Source organism: Felis catus, chromosome D2, assembly GCF_018350175.1.
Source record: "Felis catus isolate Fca126 chromosome D2, F.catus_Fca126_mat1.0, whole genome shotgun sequence".
Classification (NCBI taxonomy): domain Eukaryota; kingdom Metazoa; phylum Chordata; class Mammalia; order Carnivora; family Felidae; genus Felis; species Felis catus.
This window is the reverse complement of record NC_058378.1, coordinates 55,357,857-55,379,287: the sequence shown is the minus strand read 5'-3', so window position 1 is coordinate 55,379,287 and position 21,431 is coordinate 55,357,857. Positions and strand designations below refer to the sequence as shown.

The following is a 21,431-nucleotide window of genomic DNA, read 5'->3' as shown; positions in this document are numbered from 1 at the left end:
CTGCTTAACACTTACACTACATCTGGTATCCCTCAAAGGAAGTTTCTATTGACTGCTTTTGCCCGTGTCACACTTTCCTGCTTCTTTGAATGTCTCATAATGTTGTGTTGAAAATAGGACATTTTAGGTAACATATTGTAGGTTCTCTGCATAGTAGTTCTCCTCCTCACTCCTGGCTTAGTTTTGTTTAGTGACTTGGCTGGACTAATTCATGAAGTTTATATCCCTTCACAGTGTGCAGCCTCTGATGTTACTGCCCAACTTGTTTCTCTCTCATTTTTATCTTTAAGCCTGACTTCCTACGGGTTGCTTCTGAGTCAGCATCATTTTATAACCAGCCACTAATTAATGAGGTTATGCTTAAGACCCCTGAATTAGGGAGATTTACCCCCATCACCACTGGCTCCGTGTGGGGCTGGGAGTCTGCTTTGACTGTCTAAGGAGTTGACAAGTTTTGCCCTACATTCTGTCATCTGGACTTGTAGCCCAGATGTTCCCTGTCTGGTCGCTTCTATGTGGTGCAGGCTTGAACATAAACACATTATTTCTGATCACAAGGGATGTCTGTAGTTTTATCCATTCTCTTTGTCTCTCTCCCTGATCTTGTCTTTACGCTTTCTGGCTGGTGTTTATTGGTATTACCAGCAATGGTTAGCCTCCATTTATTGCTAGCTGCTTGTTCTATTGTTTTAAATTTTTTATATGATTTGTTTTACATTAGCAGTTTATACCTGCTCTGCTCCAGTCTGTTCCAGGTAAAGTTAGGCCCCTGGTAATGTCAAGTGTGTTGTCAAGTCTTTGAAGCTCACTCAAACCTTCCCCTGAACAGAACCCCTGTGCCTTTGTGCTATGGAGCATGCTGGGGTGGGGGTGGGGGTGGGGCAGAGTATAGGAAACTGGCTCTTTGTTCAACGTCTCCTAGTTCTTCCCTGCAAAGTAGCTGTGCCAGGAGCTAGAGAAGGACATGGGTGACAATCGTCTATCACCTCTCAGTATGGACCTTCTATAGCCCAGAACCAGGGAGGATGGAATCTGCTAATGTTCATCAGGGGCTGAGTGTGCACAGAATAATAGCTCTTCTGCCCTCCAGAAAGCTAGAAGAGATAGATAGAAGCAGCCGTTTAGATGCCCAGCCCACCAGAGCAGATCTCTTGCAACACAGCTGTGTAGGAAAGGGGGACTTGCACCTAAGAGCGGCTCCTGCCCTGATTCTCCTTACGCTGCAGGATTTGAGGGTGGTACAGTGGGCCCCACCAACTGCCACCTCCCACTTGATATGAGCCTTCTGTGGGACACCTGTGTGGAAAATGGGATCTACCAAACAGCGGTATATTTCATCTTATACCCAGAGACACTGTGTATCTCCCAGTTAGGTTTTGTGGATTTTCCTTAGGCAGCTTCACACAACTTTTAAATTTATTATTTTGTGGCTCTTACTATAAATGGGTCTTCTTTTATTTTTTTCACAATTGATTACTATTAAGTGTTCAGAAAAGCTAATTTTCAGTGTACTCCTTTGGATTTTCAAAATATTGAAATGAAGTTATTTGTAAATAGTATTTTGGTCTCCAAGTTTTTCATTTTGCTTTCCTGTCTTTTTACATTAGCAATAACTTATGAAGTAATTGATGATAACAAGCACCTTAACTGAAAGAAGCAGTTTCAGTCACAAACTGAACATTACCTTCACTTTTGGTTAAAGGACTCTGAAGTATTAAGGAAGAATTCTAAAAAAGCAAAAATGACTTTACTAGGAATGAGCATTTTTATGTTAAGTACATTCTTGGCATTGACTAAAAATCATGATATTTGAAATTGATGTACATATTAACATTCTTCCTACAGTGTTTACTCAAACGTTTACAATGTCACAATAAGGATATGTACTTTTCAAAGAAAGAAGATTGTTACGTTGGGGGCACTTACTAACAGCAGCTCAAAAGACGGAACTAAAAACAAATAATTCAAAGAAGACTTGGTCAAACACCTCTTCCAAGATATTGGCTACTTCTCAACTGTACAATTAAGAACATACTTAAACCAATGAACACTAAAGTCAACCATGCTGATCCTATTTCAACTCTGCATTATAGGGAAATTTTTCTGCTAATTCTTAACTAGCTAATTAGCAGAACTAGCTAATTCTTTCTACATTCTTAACTAAGAACAAATAATGCCCTGAAAATTCCCCCAGCAAGTTTCAACCAGATAAGATCCCGAATGGAGTCAAGGCACTTTGCTGAAAATAAGAATGCTAGGAAATTGCTGAAGTAAGGAACAGAGCCAATACCCCAACAGAAATGGTTCATATCCCAAGCTAAAAAAGCAGATGTCAAGGAGGGGGGGGGGGGGGGGGGAGACAATGGAAAAAAGATCAGTAAATTAGCTATATGGAATTAATATTGTTTTCACCTCACCTCCATTCTCCCCCCACCCAAGAACTCATTACTTTTCTTAACAGCTATTTCAAATCACTTAAAGAACTAGTATTTCTCACCTAACCTGAACATAAATTCTCACAACTGTTTGATCTCATTTTTAAACCCTCCATAAGTTACATGACCCTTTGCACACAGATGGCCCATCCATTTCAACCACTAATCCTTTTCATTATTTACATTCCCTTCACTTTTAAACACATCTATGTTGGTAACTTTATATGCATACTTTAGTTTTTATACTTTGTAACTTTTATACAGCTGGTGTACATCACAAAAAAACTGCACCAAATTTGTTACTAACTTTAAAAATCCCACTCTAAGGGCAGACCTTTGAGAGAACTAAAACAAGGGTTAGTGAACAGTTTGGTAGGCCAAATTCAGCTCATGGCTCATTTAGGAAGTTATACAGAGACTAAATGGCCTACAAAGCCTAAATTATTTACTAGCTTAACTTACCCTTTACTGATAAACTTTGCTGACCCCTTAACAAAACCACAATTTTTCATTAAAAAAAAATATGTATGTGTGTATATATATATGTATATATATCACATTTATATATAGGTATATACATATATATATCATTCATATATATATATATATATATATATATATATATATCACATTTCAATACACTGAGTGCTTAGTAAGATGAAAGGTAAACTCTTTGAAAGTTAAACTATTTTTTCAATCGAATGCAAATAGGTCCATTTCCTTGGAGATGGACAACTAGGGAAAAATGAAACAAATTCCTGACCAAGAAGTTGGATTGCAAAAATAAAACCCTTCCAGTGTAGTCACAACCTCAAATTAGTGGCTATTCCTATTATAGAGAACAATCTTTAGTTCAGTTTCAGCTAGGAGAAAAGAAAGGATGGTGGGTTTTGATTTTGGATTTTCCACTCCACAAGAGAGAGGTTCCAAGGAAGTTTGCCTTCTTCAGAATAACCTAACAAATCAGAAAAGGGGCTAACTAGAGTATCTGGGGCATGAAGCTTTTTAAAATGGCTTTTAAAACTTTAAGGCAAAAAGTATGCATCACAACATTAGATTTTTACCGGCCTGGCTATTCTGAAATGTGTTTTTATAATCCTGCAAACATTGGCATGATAGTTGCTGCTCTCTCTTCTCTATTCATGGAAGGCAATGAGTTATAATACATCTACCCAGAACAGCAGAGCATTTCAAGTCTATTGCTGTGAGGGTACTAAAGAGCATAAGCCTCTCTATGATTTTCCTCATCAGCATAACTATAGTAACTTTATGGTGTTAAGTGTTTGTTCTCAAACAAAGTTTCATCTATGATTTTGGGGGGGCAAATCCACACTTTATTTGTTTGACACAGTTCCCTAGCATAAAAGGAAACAAACTTTTTTGAAATAGAAGTATTTCCCTTTAGAATAAAATTCCCATTTGACTTCAGTACAGTAAAAAAAATTACTGTGTAAACACAAACTTAAGATAAATTTAATTGAAGAAAATTTTCATTACAGAAATTAACAATGCTTATCATTCTTTAAACACCATATATGTTATTAATATATACTGTATATTTCCAATCAACTCCATTCTTAGGCTCAATTTAAGAAACACAATTATAACAGGTTTTATACAAAAAATACTTCACTAGGAAAGTAGACAAACTGCACAAAAAAAGTACATGTATAATGTGCATAGCAAGATAGCTTGAAGCATCTATGTATGGCTTTCTTTAAAATAAAACTTTTGGGGGAATGGGCCCATTTGGGACCTACTGTTACAGTTGACATATGTAAACTGTTTCACATCTTTTAGGCACTTGCTAACAATAGTGTTCAATCCCTGAAAAATGAATTTACCCAAAAAAAAAAAAATTCTACATCTAAAATAAAAACCAAGAAAAGGACATGGGTAAAGTCTTACATATTCCTTTTAAATTAAACAACCAGTTTTATTAGTGCATGCACAGAACTAAACTGAAGGAAAATAAACTTTTTATGTCAAAAATTTTCTGTGCAAAATTTACATAACAAACTGAAAGGTACAAAAATATGTACAGGTTTAAATTCTTTCTTATATACAGAAAAGAAGCCCTGAAGTTTTCAGTCAATGAAAATGTTGTAACACTTGTAGTAACAATATAACAAAAATTATACAGTAATTTGTAATACAAGGACTCCGTTATCCAATGATCCAACAAAATTTGATCCAAACTTACACGGTGAAGTTTCAGTCAATGATTCTGTCGTTGTCATGAGAATATCCATTTTAAAACCCTACCTGCTGGGTATGTCCCCTAGGAATCTGTCCTGAAATTTTATGCACTGTCACTGAATCCACTATTAATGCTTCTTTATTTCAACTGCCAACAAACAGTAAAGAATCTGCTTTGGGCTGTCAATCATACTGAAAAGGTGCTAACAAAAATGGTTTGTCCCAGAGAGTACATGTTTAGACACCTAACAGTAATTAAACAGCAAAAATCTGATTTGCTTTGCTAATCTTGTTTCAAAATATGGTTTCTGGAGAATAATTTTTTATTTTCAAGAAAAGCCATTCCCTTGGAAGTGCGTCTATGGTCCACTTTTTAAATGCATGGCAACCAAGTCAAAAATGGGCCATTTGGTTTAAGAGGGACAAACAATTTAAATCAAATAAGCATAGTTCTGTGCAAGAGAATCACTGGAGATTATCATCAAATTCAGAAAAATGTTCAAGTTCCTTCACTAGACTTCAAACTAGACCCAGAGAGTTTAATTCTTCTTTTGAGGCTTCTCATCTACTACAGTGCTTGACACAGCCATTTAGAAAAAGAAAATCACCTTGGGAGGGTATTCCAATCCTTGATGTGGGACACAGCATAAGAGAAAAAAAGATGTACTTGCCAAAAACTCTCTTCAAGCATCAAGAGGTATAACTGTACTTAGTTACTCTAAGGAACCTAATACCCTTCAAAACAGCTCTATCGAGCAGATGTAAAGTTAAATTCTTTACTCAAGCTCTCTTAGTGTATCTTCACAAATGATGAGGAACTCCTTCAGCTCCATGGTGAAAGAGCTCTCTCCATCTTCAGAGGAGCTACACTTATCAGATTCCTAAGGCTGGTGGAAGAAGAGAGGGAATGCAGTTGTCAGCCGTTACCCTCTACTAAGAGTCCCTAAATAACTAAACTGGGAAAACTGTTTTATCAAAATTTTCTTTAGCCCTAACTTCCCAACAACACACTTAAAAAAAACTAAATCAAGGTACATCTGTGCTGTGATTAGTTTCTTTCAAAGCTTATGTGTGCAGTGACAGCATTTGCAACTATCACACATAAAACTTTTCTAGTCTCCCATGGAAATACAGCCTACTTTCCGATGTTCAATTTTAGGTATATACTGAAGTAGACAATTACCTTAAGGTAATTCAACCCACTGTTTTCTTCTAAGACCCTTTTACTTCTCTGTTCCTTGGTAACTACAGTAAATTATTCTAATATATTCCAATCACGAGTAGCTTCCATTAAATGTCTCTGCCCATGACCAGCCCAAGCATCCTGATTGTCAAATACTCTACCACAAAACCAACAGTTAAATTTAGCTTTTGGAACATTTTCAGAGGTAGTTTTCACGATCTGATAATTGTTTTTGCTCATCTTTTTGAGTGTTAATTTTAGCACAAATCTTTCTTTCACGGAACTAACAGGTTTAAATGTTTTATGCCTCTTGGAAAAATCATCATAAATTGTTTGTGAAGCATTACCACAATCCGGTTTCAGTAAAGCATCGATAGTTCTTTTTGACAATGAAACCTTAAGTACACGTCCATTAAATTTAGCAATAGTTTTCATTACACTTACTACTTCTGGGGCATCTGCATCAGGATGATTCAAAACTACAACTGGCTGGTTTCTCCTAGGACATTTCACAAGCTGTGTGGAACTAAATGGGAAAAGCCGCAAAGTTCTGACTGCATCTTTTGAAAGCCTCGGTCTGCTAAATCCAAACGATTCACGGACAGCTTCAGGTTTTGCCTTTTCTTTACACTTTCTATGTAATGTTGCCTTTTTTCTTGGAGGTTCTTGGTAACTATCCCTACACTTTCGTTTACAGTTCCTGTTTCTAGGTACAAAGGCAGTTTCAGAATCTTTACTTCTTACATGAGTTTTTATTCTTGGAAAATTTTTTTTGGAAGTCTTTTTTCTATCGAAGCTTCTCTCAATTGTACAATTTGTTTTACACCTTAACACCCTGGTATCTGAACGGTCAGTGAAACACACTGGTTCCTCAGAAGACTCTGGGCATGTCGCAGTAGAAGTTATCACAATTTCATTTGCTGGCATCATATCATCTAGTAAGAAGGGTAAGGCATCTCTAGAAGATTCTGGCTCTCTCTGCTCTCCTCCTGTAGTCTGATTAGATGGTACTTTGTCTTTCTGCAATGAGGATGCAGAGTTGTTTACAGACAGATTGTTAGCAGCAGTCACATTTAAAACAGGGTTAAAAATTTTCAGCAATATTTTTTGTGGTGTTCCTTCAGGTTTCTTTGGCTGTATGTTTTGATAATACGTACTATTTTGGACTAATTTAGGCTTAAGCAGCTCAGTCTTATTTGGCATCACACACTTTAAAAAAACAGCTTGTTTGCCATCAGGCAAGAGGGTATAAAGAGGTGGTTTGGGAAAAATCTCGTTCTGCTGTTTTACTGATTCCAAAATATTCAACTTGGTGCCCTGGTGCTCAGAAGCTACATTAGGAGTAGGAACAGCTTTCACTGAAGAACTTGCTGACGTTTTAATAATGTACGGGCCTTTTAACGGCAGAGTATTTTCGGAACTACTTTTCATGCTCAAGCAACTGCCAATGCTGGAACACAGTGCAGGTGTCAGACAATTACTGTTTGGTTCCACCTTTAAAAAAGGTGTTCTGCAAGGCTCCTTAGCTGTAGTTCCACAAGCTTGAGCACTCTCAGTTTTGACAGTGGAAACACCTTCAAGTTTCCCATGATTAAATGTTAAAATCATCCCGGGTTTCTTGTTCAAAAGAAGAGAAGCAGGTACACCTTGTGTGTTAACCAATGGAAGTGGTCTTCCTGAAACAACATGTAATCCAGGCTTGTTAGCAATGTGCAGTGGTACAAAAAAGCCTTTTGGAGTCTGAACAAATATAGCTTTTTTTGGTTCTGAATTTAGAAGTGGACTCTGCCTATATAAAGAACCTAAATTTTGTGTAGTGGCTCGCAGTTTATCTTTTACGAGCTGCTGTGTTATTATTGCATCTGACTGAGTCTTAAGTAATGTGCCAATACCTGAAATTCTAGGTGCCTTTTCTGAATCTCTCACATCTTGTGATATTGACAGATTTTGTTTTTCTTTTCCACTACACTTTAAATTCAGATCATTTATAGGCACATTAATCCCTATACCACCAGATGGAATTGGGAAGACGCCTTGTACTTTGAAGTCTTTTGAAGATTCAACTATTTTGCCTTCTCCCTCAGGTTTCTGAAAGGACTGATTACAATGAAGTGGCAGGCCTTTATCTGGAGTCTTACTAGAGTCCTGTTTTACATCAGATTTTGTTTTTAACCCATCCTGAAGTAACTGGTTTACTTCAGGGGGCAAAAATTCTGATGCCTGTTGGCTGTGGAGAGAGAAAACAGATGTGATTCTAGGCATCATAGGTGACTCAACATTAGAAATGTCATCCCACTTAGATTTTTCAGTCACATTCTCTAAATTTTGATTTTCATTAGTGTAGAAGTTCTGTCCGTCAATGTTTTGTCCTTTTTCTAACACACATTGTTCTTCAATTTCAGCTTGCATTTTTAAAGTTCCATCTTTAGTATTTAACAGGCCAAGAGATGCTAACATGCTATCTGGATTTGAGCTCTCCTTTCGCACCAAAGATAAAACCGATTCACTTATTGGTTGTTGAACAACCGTTTTGCTTGATGAGGGTTCTTTTTCAGACACCGCTGTTCCTGAAAACCTACGACGTTTATTAGAATTATTTACTTTTGAGTAATTATGAAAGGGTAATGATCCGTGGTTGGAAGATTCAACAGGTAACTCAGAGCTGACATAATTAATGCAATAGTTATGCATATCTCCGCTGTTGTATGCATTTTGTTTGGTAGCAGAGTTGACTTTATCTGGACTTCTAATGGCAGCACCTGGTATCTCAGGGTGACTCTGAGGAATGTAACTTCCCCATAAGTCAATATTATCTTTTGTTTCAACTTTTGTGGCCAAATTCACTGATGCTGTAACCAATCCTGATGCTGACAAAGACGACACACTTTTTTCATCATCCACTGTTTGAAGCATATTACCCGTTTGAGATAGCAAAGCCATTTCTTTTTCTGATAGGACTTTCCCTGAAAGTAGAGGAGATGAGCACGAAAATGGAGTAGTTGCTTTCATGTAAACGGTGTCACTTAACTCAGTTGTTACTCCTGCTAAAAATCCAGTAGTGTCCAGTGTCTGGGGCTGCAAATTGCCAGTACCATCCTTTGCAGCATCTGGCTGTGAGCCTGGTGAATATAAATTCTGTTTACTGGTAGGCAACAATTTTATTACAATATGTTGTTTTCCATCCACCATCTTAAAACCCATAAAATCAGCACTGTAGTTAGCAGGAATCGTTATTCTATTATTTTTCACCATCAACACTGTAGGTCCTTGTACAGCAGTCTTCAAGAAACCTAGAGTCGAATGTGATCCCTCTTCAGCTCTATTATATTGCCCAGTGGACAGAAGAGTTGGCTTTTCTGACCCTAACTCAGCAGGTTTATCGTTATTCTCACAGTGTGGTCTTTCGTCCTTTTCTTCATTTAAATGTTCTTGAACAAGATGGCTCTGGTCTTCAGATTTAGCCTGTGTTTTGTTCAGTTTTTTTAGCACTTGAGTGTTTTTTTCTATACTTCGGTCGCTTCCATTGTTGATCTTCTTGCGCTTCCAGAATGTCTTCCTTGATGCATCTATTCTGTATCTTTTCAGTATCAGCTTAAGTCCTGAAGTCTTTGTCATCCTTTTTTCATATTTGTCTTTTTCCAGTTTCTCTTTCGCATATAAGTGTTCTTTGTGCAAAGTTATAACATGTCTTACGAGGTGCTCTCTCTTAGTGGCACCATAGCTACAATATTGACAAGTGAAGGGAAATGTACCAGAATGAATGTGAAGGTGCTTCTGAAGCTCTCCTTTGGTAAAACATATATGATGGCATTTACCACATTTATAATGGATTTCATTATGTCTATGAATGTGCTGAACAAATGTGCCAACATCCTGGGTGGAGAATTTGCACTTTTCACATTGAAAATTACCATTTACACAATGTGTGGATGTAAAATGCTTTGTCAAGTCTAATAAAGTATACACACTCTCATTGTTACAAATGTCACATTTTACTAAAGTGCTTCTGTGTGTCCGTCTGTGTTGTTTAAATATCTGGAAGTCATTTGCTGAAAAACTGCACATTTCACAAGGATATGAAGGTAATTCACCACGGTGCCACATCTGAAAGTGTTTCTGTAAATCATTTGGGCTATATCGAGTGCTATCGCGGCATTTTAAACAGTTGAAATTGAGTATTTTTGCCGACATTCTTAAACCCTCTTCTTCAACTCTCTCAGACTTCTGGAGCAGCATACACTCCTCTACACAGCTTACAGTCTTTATACTGATAGATTTTCTTGCAGTCTGTGGTTGACGCTGAAATAACTTTCTGTATTTGTCAACTTCATGTTTCAAAAAGACTTCATTTGGAATATTTATCTTCGGCAAATCGATTTTCACATTTTTTAGTTCATAATGAAAACGACTTTCTGAAATTTTTGGCCTAAGCACTGATCTAATAGTATCAACTATCTCATTTTTCACATCATAATCTTTTTTTAAAATAGTTTGTTTTTCATCAAAAAATAACTGTTTCTGTTCAGATGGCATGATTTAACAAAAAAACCCAATTTCTTTTTTCTCTAAAAACTGAAGTTACTTGTAACTTAAACAGGAAACAATACTGTTGCAAGACATCTTCAAAATACGAGGATTTTTCCCACATTAACTCACCTGAAATCAAACAAAGAATTGAATTTTCATCACGTAAGCATCAGTAATTTTCATGAATTTTAAAGTTCATTTTGATACAAAATGCCAATGTCGATCAAACACATAAAAAGAGATAGAAAAGACTGCGGAGTACTTCGAGGACAGCTTACCAAGAGGTAAGAGTTGGAAGCAGAGCTGGCGCTAATCAGGAAGTCAGCAGCTACAAGCTCTACCTGCAGCCACTCTCTGGGACACCAGGCAGGCTTCGACTTCTCTGCACCTCGGTTCTGTCATCTAAAGAAAACCACAACTGGATAAGCACCCTTAAGCTCTAAGATTGCTATATGAAATTGATATTACAATCTTTAAACAGGATTTGAAAAATCTTAATGAGAGCCATAAAAATTTCAGTTCCAATTACACACATGTACTAGTAACTTTCTCTCTTCCTTAGCTGACCCTATAGCTATTACCCTCTGAGAAATTCAACAGACTTCCCTCCAGATTTTCTACTTCCTTAGTGCCTCAGGGATAACTTATGTTTAAAATAAGTTTCACTGATCTAACAACAACAAAAAGATATTATGTGCTCTTTCAAGTTATCACTACTAAATGGTGTAAAAAAAAAAGAGAGAGAGAGAGAGAAATGAGAAGGAATAACACATTTTGCTGGGGTACGAATTAAGTCCACCTACTACCTTTTTGGTTCCTGACCATCTTGGCTCTTTGTCCCTAGAACCCAGGTACATGGCAGCAAGGAAAGCCCCTGGCATAGGAGAAGGCACCCATTAACTACCTGCCTCCATTAATTCCAACACTTACTGGTTTGTGTTACTCTAGACAAGTCTCAATCTCTGTCTTCGTTTCTTCATCTATAAAGTGAGAAAGAAAAATTAGCACTTCCCCTTTCACAGGGTTGTTGTAAAGATTAAATAAGGAAATATATGTAACGGTATCCTGTAAAGTGCTATATAAATTGTAGCTATCACTACTGTGATGACCATGGAATGACACATTATGAGTCAAACTGCAAAGGAATAAAAAATAGTAAAATAGTAAGATGTGATAATACATCGGTGAGATTGAAATCTGAATACTGAAGGTTCAGCAGAATAGCAAAATGTGTACTGGAAAAATTGTCTTCTCTTACTTTTGTGATCTTAAATATATATTGTGAGTAACAGAAAACTAGATAAACTAAAGAAAATAAAGTGTAAATCACATTGAGCTTCACCCATAATGTCTATTCAAAGGTCTCAGCTTTAAATTTCAATTAATCTAGGGGCACCTGGCTGATTTAGTTGGAAGAGCATGCAACTCTTGATCTCGAAGTTGAGTTCAAGCCTCACATTGGGCAGAGAGATCAAATAAATAAAAACTTTAAAAATGTTTTCAATTAATCTAAGTAACAAGAAACATTACTATTTCAGAAGTCCTTTATTAAGAAACCATAGATAAAAGTTACATCGCATTACATATTAAGAGACTCTTAATATTTCTCACACTTAGTAATTTTGGTTGGGTCTAAAAAACACATTCTTTAGTAGTCTCCAATATATAAATACTAAACTGATAATTCATTAGTAGGGTACCAGTCTACTGAATTTTTTTTTAATAGTGAAAAATCAGAATTTCACTATTCAGTGCTATACACCATCCTCTGACTCATATCATTTCCTCAGAGTTAATCTGCCGTGGGTGGTAGGACACTCGGGAACTGCACAAACTACGGAACGCTTCACGAATCTGCATGTCATCCTTGCGCAGGGGCCATGCTGATCTTCTCTGTATTGTTCCAACTTTAGTATAAGTGCTGCCAAAGCACACACTGGTTTCCTAAATGTTTTTACAGACTGTCTAACTCAGTAAATTATTAAAATTTTTACTAAAAATTTACTATATTATTTAAAGCTAAATGTAAAAACTTTTCCTTCGAAAGTAAGAAAAACTAACAAATGGCCAGAAGAAAGTTCACGACACCTGGTGGATACTCCACACCAACTGAGAAGATTCCCTGCAGACTGTCACATTCTCAACAGTGACCAGCATCATAATCACCTATGGAGTTTTCCCCATACCAGAATCTGAGGGTGAGATTCAAACATGTGAAACTTTTAAGAACACCTATAATGGTTCTTCCCCATTTGCCTAAATATCATATTATGGTCACTCTGGACCATCCATACTCAAGCCTTTCTATTATACATGTAATCAAGAGGAGACTATATCGTGGGTTTTATTATAAAAGGCAAATTGTTTCTTGTGGTAACAGTACATGTGTCCAAAAATATATAGGTAATGCTAAAAATAGATTGATAGGATTTCTAAATATCATCAATTCCATTTCAAAATATCTGTACAATTTAAAATTTTTCTTATAACATAACACATACCCCAGAGTCTGGCAACCAGTTTAAAAATAGGATTTTAAACAACTCAACCAACCAAAACTTACTAATAAATAACAACTGTGATTGTGAGGCATTTTGCTGGGTGCTATGGAAAGAGTCAAAAACATGGTCTCTACCCTACTGCAGCTTACAGTCTAAAGGAAGAGGCAGGACATATACATGAATACATTGCTTGTTCAGAGTTGACATTTCAGCAACCTCACCGTTCCAGGACACAAAGAATAGAAAATAATTAAGTGGGATACATGGCAGCCAAAACAGAGTTCACAAATTCCATCCATTAAAGTGCACATCCTTTCCTCATAGGCAAAACAATTAATAAAACGGACCACCTTATCAAGATATCCACTTAGCTTTTACTTAAGTTTAGTAACTGCTAAGTAATCAATACTATCAATATTTTTTTTATATTTAATGTATGGCATGTACAATACAGCATTGGGGGGGTTTGTGTATTTTAGGTAGTTTGGGGTTTTTCACCCTCAAATTTGAAATGGGGAAAATCTATTTGTCTTCAACTATGTTCAACCTAAGTATGCGGAAGCAATCAAAGACGACACCTGGTAGCAAATTACAATATGGTTACCACCTACGGGCAAAAAAATGTATTGTGTTGTGAACACATCAGAAAACATAAAAAAAAGAATGAGGAATTATAATCTTCCAACCTACTAGCTAATGCTCTTTTCACTACAGTTCAATCTTTACCTTACCAAAAAGATTACTGATTTTAAATCTGCCATTGAAACTACTGTCCTCTCTCTACATATTACTACCTCATAAGACTTAACCAACATCTCATCAAGCCTTGAAATAATACTATTTGCATAAAGTATGCCTGGCCCTTTCAAGTAACCTGGAGAGTTTCCTGCATCAAGGTGGCAACTTAAGCCGTTTGATTTCCTTCTTCCAACTGCCCACTGAAACACAAACCAAAAAATACAATAAAGACCTACAAAATGACAAGAAACTAGAAAAAGATTCCATACACATACTGCAACGTGTTTGCTAAGATAGAGTCCAGAGAGAGGAGAGTGAATACAAATGCTAATTCACTGCCAAGCACCACTCTCAAGGAAGAATTTCACTAGGGGACATGCATTTAACTAACATATAATAAGCATCTATTATGCCGTAAGAAAGTAAAGGACATAATTCAGCCTCTCCTTCCCTACATACCTTGGGATTCGAGGAAGTGAGGACTTGAGAGGAAGATCATGTGGTACCCTTTGGGGAGACAGAAAGCTCGGGCTGAGGTACAGGAAGGAAGAGAATGAATCCAGAGTTTTGAGCTAGGTCCAGGGGCCGAGCTGGGAGTTGCTAGCACCAGCTGTTGAGAAAGATATAAAGAGAAAATTATTTCTGAACAAAGATAAATCTTCCTCTCTATCCATGCCTATCTTCCTCTGTTTAACAGTTCTGTCCTTTATCGACATAAGTAAATTATCTCTAAGCTGTCAGGAAAAAATTACATTAGCTTTCCACCTCCTTTTAACTAAAAAACTGAAAAAAAAAAATTGGTTCATTCTTAAAGAATTCATCTCCGGACACCTGGGTGCTTAAGTTGGGTGAGCATCCGACTCTTGATTTCGGCTCAGGTCACCATCCTGGGGTTGTGGGATCAAGCCCCATGTCAGCTCTGCACTGAGTGTGGAGCCTGCTTAAGATTCTCTCTCTCTCTCAAAAAACAAAAACAAAAAAAGATGGGGAGGGGAGTAGGCAGAAACATCACTAGCTGAAACAGCTCAACAAAGAGAAAACAACTGAGCACTGAGAAACCCTTCCTCATTCCCCCATTCGGCAATGAAAAATAGTAACTACATGAAAGCCACTACTGCAGGAAAAAGAAGGCTTAGAGGGGAAGAATCAAGTAGTAATTGGCAATTTTAGCAAGAACTAAGATGATATACTAAAAAAAGAAAACTAAGAACATATTGTCATGAAGGAGAGAAAAAAGTAGCAGATAGCAGAGAAATAATGATTTTGAAAACAAGAAAAAAATCTTGAGTTTTGGGTTGTTTTTTTTTAAAGACCTGAATTTTCAAAATCAAAAGTTCCTCAAAAGCCAAGCAAGATTAGTGAGAAGAGAATATAAACCTCAATGTTTACAACTTATCCTAGTCAAATTTTTGAGTTTAAAAAGAAAAAATGAAATGCTACAAAAAAAAAGGTAGAGGGAGAATTATCTAAAAAGGTATCTGATTTTTCATCAACAATGCCAACTTTAAGCAGAAATTAATATTAATCATTTTAGTCATAATGCTAAATGTTAGAATATATAGAGTTCTGAGGAAAACTGATTAACCAAAGAATTAATTCTATACCTAGGAAAATGCATGAGGGAAAAGCACAATTTTAGATGTGCAAAATGATTTAGAGAATACGCTATACATGTACTCTTTCTGGAATAAAGTTTCAAGTAAATACTTCAGCAAAATCAAATTTCAATCAGAAAAACAAGGACTAAAAGAAAGGAATAATGTGTTATAGAAGAAATATCTGTCAAGAACAAAATCTACAAGGGGCGCCTGGGTGGCGCAGTTGGTTAAGCGTCCGACTTCAGCCAGGTCACGATCTCGCGGTCCGTGAGTTCGAGCCCCGCATCAGGCTCTGGGCTGATGGCTCGGAGCCTGGAGCCTGTTTCTGATTCTGTGTCTCCCTCTCTCTCTGCCCCTCCCCCGTTCATGCTCTGTCTCTCTCTGTCCCAAAAATAAATAAACGTTGAAAAAAAAAATTTTTTTTTAATAAAAAAAAAAAGAACAAAATCTACAAAATAGAAATAAAAGTAAATATTTTGTTAATAGTTAAGAAAAGCAAAAAAAACTAGAGGAGGGGAACATTCACAACATGACAAATAGGTAAGGAGTCCTTAAAGAAAAATTAATAGGAAACAGGAAACATGACAATAGCAACAACTTCCTAAATGCTGGAAAGCAGAAAAATTAGTAAATGACCCTGCAGACCCAAGAAAACTGAATCCCAGACAGACAGTGGCAAAAGCTAAGAACTAACCTATTTTACACTCTGAATCTTTGAAAGGCTTAGGAACTGGCAGTACAAAGTAACTATGAAATGGGAAGAAGGGAGGAGAAAGCTAAAACAAAGAGAAATTTGGAGAAAGCTGCTTGAGTTCTGGTTCGATGCCAAGATTCCCTTTCTCACTCCAGGCTAGGTAACTGCTATTTCCCCACCACAGCAGCAGTTTATTCTCTGCAAAAAGTAAACACACTCTCTTAAACAGGGGATACCAGACACAGGTGAGAGAGTGGGTACCATATCAAAAGCAAGAGGATTAAATGACCGTATATGGATGAAATATAAACCTCACCCAGCCCCTTTTGCCCCCTTCTACGTTGACTCCTAGGCCAAAATAAAATAGTGCTACTAAAAATATGGTCCTGCCGATGGTCCATAAAACATCTGTCACTAGTCCATGACGACGTATGTATGGAAACTGAGAGTAAGCATTTAGAAACTACTGTAGCAAATTGACAGAGTTAAATTCATATCTGTTGAATCGAATAATAAACATTTTGACTTGTATTTTGTATGCCTTCGTTTTTAAAATTTCATTTTCTAGTAACAGAGTCACTATGATATACTAATGATACAATCTTTACAAAGAACAGTTTGCTATGTAATATATTCATTTATATTTATTATAAACAATTCATAGTTATGTTACATATAGTTACATACACAATAGTATATATTTTGTAATATACAAGAAAATATAAATCTATACACAACTGGAAAGCAAGTATAGAACTACTGATTCACTTCTAGAAAGGTATCTTAAAGGTAATAATCATGCTCATTGCAGCATCGCTTACAAAATCACAAAATCAAAAATAACAAAATGTCCACCAATAAGTAAATTATGGTATTTTCACAGGGAGCCTGGATGGCTCAGTCAGTTAAGTGTCGAATTCTTCATTTCAGCTCAGGTCATGATATCATGGTTTGTGAGATCAAGCCCCACATCAGGCTCTGCGCTGACAGTGGGGAGCCTGCTTAGGATTCTCTCTCCCTCTCTCTCTGCCCCTCCCCTAGTTGTGTGTGTGCGCGCACTCTCTGTCTCAAAATAAATAAGCTTTAAAAAAAAAAAGATTAAAGAAAATAGTAAAATAAATAAATTATAGTATTTTCATTTAATGGAATATTATTCAGTTTTAAAAACAATACTGCAAACCTACATTTATTGATAGGAAGAGATCCACGATGCATTCAATGAAAAAAAAAAAACAAGAAACAAACAGTAGACATATTAGGGTTTAATCTGCTCAAAAATTAATAAATGTATAGAGAAGAGACATAGACCCATACAGACTCATAGTAAGAAGTCAGGAATACACACATAAAAATGTTTATAGTGATTACTAGTGTATCCTAAGTCACTGTTTCTTAAAATGTTGTCCTTGGATCACTACGGCCTCCACATTGGCATACCTCCTTATCACAGCATAAGCAAACAGCTTACATTTTGATGTGAGGAGAATGACCTCTTTGCGTCTAGACCACAGTTATGAAACTTTATCAAAAAGTGGTACAAAGCCACGAAAATTTTGAAATTCTCAAACAAAGCAAGTGAATTCTGCCATAAACCAACTGAGTTTTTTCTGAACAAACCTGATGCCAGCACAAAATTGTGGGATGTAGACACTAAAGGGTGGAAATCAAAACAAAATAGGTATCATTCAACACTACACTCCTCACATCAGTACACAAGTACCCAATCACACCTCTGCAGAAAAGACTGTATAACAGCCATAAAGTTGGAGGCGAACATAATGCTCAAAGAATATAAAAGCGTGCTATTAGAGGTCACTCATGGTATATAAATTCATGCTATTGAGAAGCAATTTTTTGCTTATTTAAGAATTTGTGAGCCATGATGTTACCTAAAAAAGTAAAAAAGTTGGCACTACCAGAGTAACAATTACAAATGCAGTTATACATTCATAAAAAGTTTTACGTATTTTACATAGAAAACAAATGGTAATCAACCAATATGCTTCCTGATCTCAATACACTGTTAAAAGAAAGACACTAAAAAAATAATAAAAACTTTTTAAAAAGAAAAAAGATAAAGAAATAGGAAAAACTGTAACGACCTAAATTCAACTATTTCTTTTTATACAGGTATCCCCTGCTTTTTGAAAGTTCACTTTTCAAAAAGTTTGCATTATGCCACTTCACTTACAAGACCTACATTAGTATGTTTTTGCTGACCAAAAGACATGGTTTTACAAAAAAAGGTAAAGAGCAGAAACAGCTTTCAGCCTTTGTTTGCAGCGAGCTCTTAGAGAGGCAGCGCACACCCCAAACAGTGAGTGGCACCACCAAGCTCCTTCCCCAGGAACTACAAATCAACATGTCAGCATTCAACATGGCCATAGCTTTGAACTGTGTTTGTGAGCATCTGTGCTTTTATCACAATTATTTCTGCCTCCACCAACAAGATATGCCTCAAGATATCAGGAAAGCCTAAGACTAAGGTTATTTTTTGGCTCTGAGAACACCCAAAACTTTTCCACCTAAAGGAATGGTAATTGTTTCTTCACTTTATACCATTTTCAGCCTACAAAAGGTTTCATAGGACCACTCTTGTTTCAGATAGTGAAGGAAACCTGTATACTATACAATGAAATGAACAGCAAGTATAATGTTGAACTGTTTTTACATCAGTTAAGCATATTTTTCTTTAATAAAGTGCTGGTTTTGACCTGACAAAATTTTATTCAGAATTTTCTGCTATCTTTAATAGTTTTGATGTTGGCATTATGGAGAATATGTAAAATGAAATCGGAATAACTTCCACAATTTCATCTCCTCTGGAATTAGTTCACTAAACATGAAAATTGCCTACTCCTTAAAATTACACGATTGCACCAAAAATACCACATGGGCCTGGTACCTCTTTAGATTTTAGGCCTTCCAACCTTTGCAAGCTCTTCTACAGTTTCTGGGCTCTTCAGGGTTTCCACTGCTTGAGCCACTTTAGGCAATTTATATTTTCCTTGAAAATAATAAATTTCCTACACATTGTCTAAGTATACTCCCATAAACTGCACTTTTAACAATCCATCTTACATAAATAAAAGTACAACATATGTATCGGTATCACTTAAATGTTCATTTGTGGGAAAATGATTATGCAACATCCATCCACACGAAAACATTATAAACAAAAAGATGTACATACTGAATTGATTTCATTGTGAATTTTTTTGTTTGTTTTTAAAAAAGGAAGTTGCAGATGACGGCATATGACACATTTTTAAATTAGGAGGAAAGATCCCCATTTTCATGTCAGGAGAAAAGATAGTATGAGGGTATGTTTGCATAAGCACAGACAAATCTATAGAAAGATACGTCCTAAACTACTGACAACATATTAATTTCTTTTAGGGAATGACAGCATGGCATAACAGAAGACAAACGTACCCAAACAGCAGGGAGAGAATCAGCAGCTTTCGTAAGTACTCCAGAGTGAACCAAGAGGGCAATGTTACTACCACCAAGGCTTTACTGCGGCCTGCGTCTATTCCTGCCCTTGAATTCTAGGAAATCTGTATCCTTAAGATAAATTCCTCCTTTTCAGATTACCCTAACTTAAACTAGCTTAAGCTAGTTTTATTACTTGTAACTAAAGACTCTTAAGGCATTAAATTGATAGATCAATGCTGACTGCATTTAATTCACAGAAAGGTAGGTTTTGTGATGATCCTTTAAAGAGGAAAGGACTTAAACTTGCAAGAAAGGAGCAAAGGCTATCCAGACCAGAAAAATGGAGTAACACTGAAGAAAGGCATTTTTCTCTCATGGCACTGCAGGATTGAGATCACAGAGAAAATGTATAATAGGGAGGTTAAGTGAGAACAGACTACAGAGGACAGATTTGAACTTGAAATGAAAGGTAACCAGGAGCCATGGCTAGCCCATGAGCAGAGAGAAGTTATAAAGGCACTATTTTAGAAATATTATTAGAATGCTACTAGAAAGCAAGATATATTGGAGACAGTAAAAATAGAAGTTGGAAAATCAGAGAACTAAGTGACAATCCACATAAAGAGTAAGGAACCACAGAACTGGCAGTGTTCGCATATTAAGAAACACACAGAAAAATTTTAAAAAGATGATTCCCAAAGTAAAACACCAAGGATAAAGAACATTTGAATAGAATAAATCAAAAAGCGTCATTCTTAGAGTTTCATTTGCTGTCTACAACAGACTAAAAAGCAAAGACATTTTACAGTCTTTAGCTTTATTGAAATGGTATAAAAAGGAAGAATCTATATGTTCTTTATTACATTCCAGTTGCTTAAACAGTAAACAAAGAACTAAAAAATTCTGATTTTAGCTTTGCCCCATTTGTAACTTAGCATGTAGCTCTGTAACCTAACTTGTCACATTACACAGATAGAAAGACTAATATAATTAGTCATTATTTTGTATAACAATTTCATTCCTTGAATCACCAAATTTTTTCTACAGAGATAACTGAATTCAAAACAGTCATATGAATATATAACTAGAGGTAAAACAAAAGCAGCATGCATCAGTAGAGCTTACTGAAAAAATGTAACGTTCTGTCTAAAAGGGATCTAGAAGAGAACACAAAAAACCCTAAAACATATTTTCAAAGCAAAACCATATAATGCCTTCAAAACAATAATCTTTTCATGACTTGAAACATACACTCTGGGCTTAGTTTTTTTTATAGCTGTTTTTTAAGTTTTTAAAAAGTTCACCTACAGGGCTAATAATACCTATCATATTTTATTTATTTTTATTTTTATTTTTTTAACGTTTATTTATTTTTGAGACAGAGAGAGACAGAGCATGAACGGGGGAGGGTCAGAGAGAGAGGGAGACACAGAATCTGAAACAGGCTCCAGGTTCTGAGTGGTCAGCACAGAGCCTGACGCGGGGTTTTGAACTCACGGACCGCGAGATCATGACCTGAGCCGAAGTCGGACGCTTAACCGACTGAGCCACCCAGGCGCCCCTAATACCTATCATATTTTAAACAAGTGAAAGAATAAATTTTGTAGAATATATATATATATATATATACACACACATATAATACATATATATGTATATGTGTATCTATTTTGTATATATATATGTATATACGTATAAATACACATACATATTGTATACGTATGCACACATAATAAAAGCCAGCTCCCTCCAAATCTTTGTGGCCTAATAAACAAACAGAAAAGAAAAATAAAGAGTTAAATATGCAGATGTAAGGAAGTACAGATTCAGAAATGTTCAAAATGCGAGAATACATGTGAGCCATGTACCACTCAGGTAGGCTAGTGACACTGATACAATTATGAAGGAGTACAAAATGGAAAAATTAAAATACAGAAGCAGTTCAGGTTCATCTTTTTTTTTTTAAAGCTTATTTATTTATTTTGAGAGAGAGAGACAGAGAGCTGTCATGCTCTCTCTGTGCATGAGCAGGGGAGGGGCAGAGCATGAGCAGGGGAGGGGCAGAGAGTGGGGGGAGAAAGAATCCCAAGCAGGCTCTGTACTGTCCGCGCAGAGTCC

General features: G+C 36.2%; 1 protein-coding gene and 1 non-coding gene across 13 annotated transcripts in view; both read right to left on the bottom strand.

The window, feature by feature from the left end:
- Positions 1-3,886: 3,886 nt before the first annotated feature.
- The window catches only part of ZNF518A (zinc finger protein 518A), a 28,755-nt gene continuing 11,210 nt past the window's right edge, over positions 3,887-21,431 (bottom strand). For 8 of the 12 annotated variants that reach the window (XM_045040496.1, XM_045040499.1, XM_019813616.3 and 5 more), the window contains 4 exons: positions 14,043-14,193; positions 11,275-11,324; positions 10,623-10,746; positions 3,887-10,473 (listed from right to left, as the gene is read on the bottom strand). In XM_045040496.1, the coding sequence (XP_044896431.1) occupies positions 5,890-10,350 (4,461 nt within the window). In that variant the 5' untranslated portion in view covers positions 10,351-10,473; positions 10,623-10,746; positions 11,275-11,324; positions 14,043-14,193 and the 3' untranslated portion in view covers positions 3,887-5,889. Of the gene's footprint in view, positions 10,474-10,622; positions 10,747-11,274; positions 11,325-12,432; positions 12,537-14,042; positions 14,194-21,431 lie in introns of all 12 variants that reach the window. The other 4 variants (XM_019813619.3, XM_045040501.1, XM_045040500.1 and 1 more) reach the window with 3 other exon arrangements.
- On the bottom strand, positions 12,175-12,277 carry LOC111557225. The gene has a single exon (XR_002737072.1). It is a non-coding gene; the product is annotated as a U6 spliceosomal RNA (small nuclear RNA).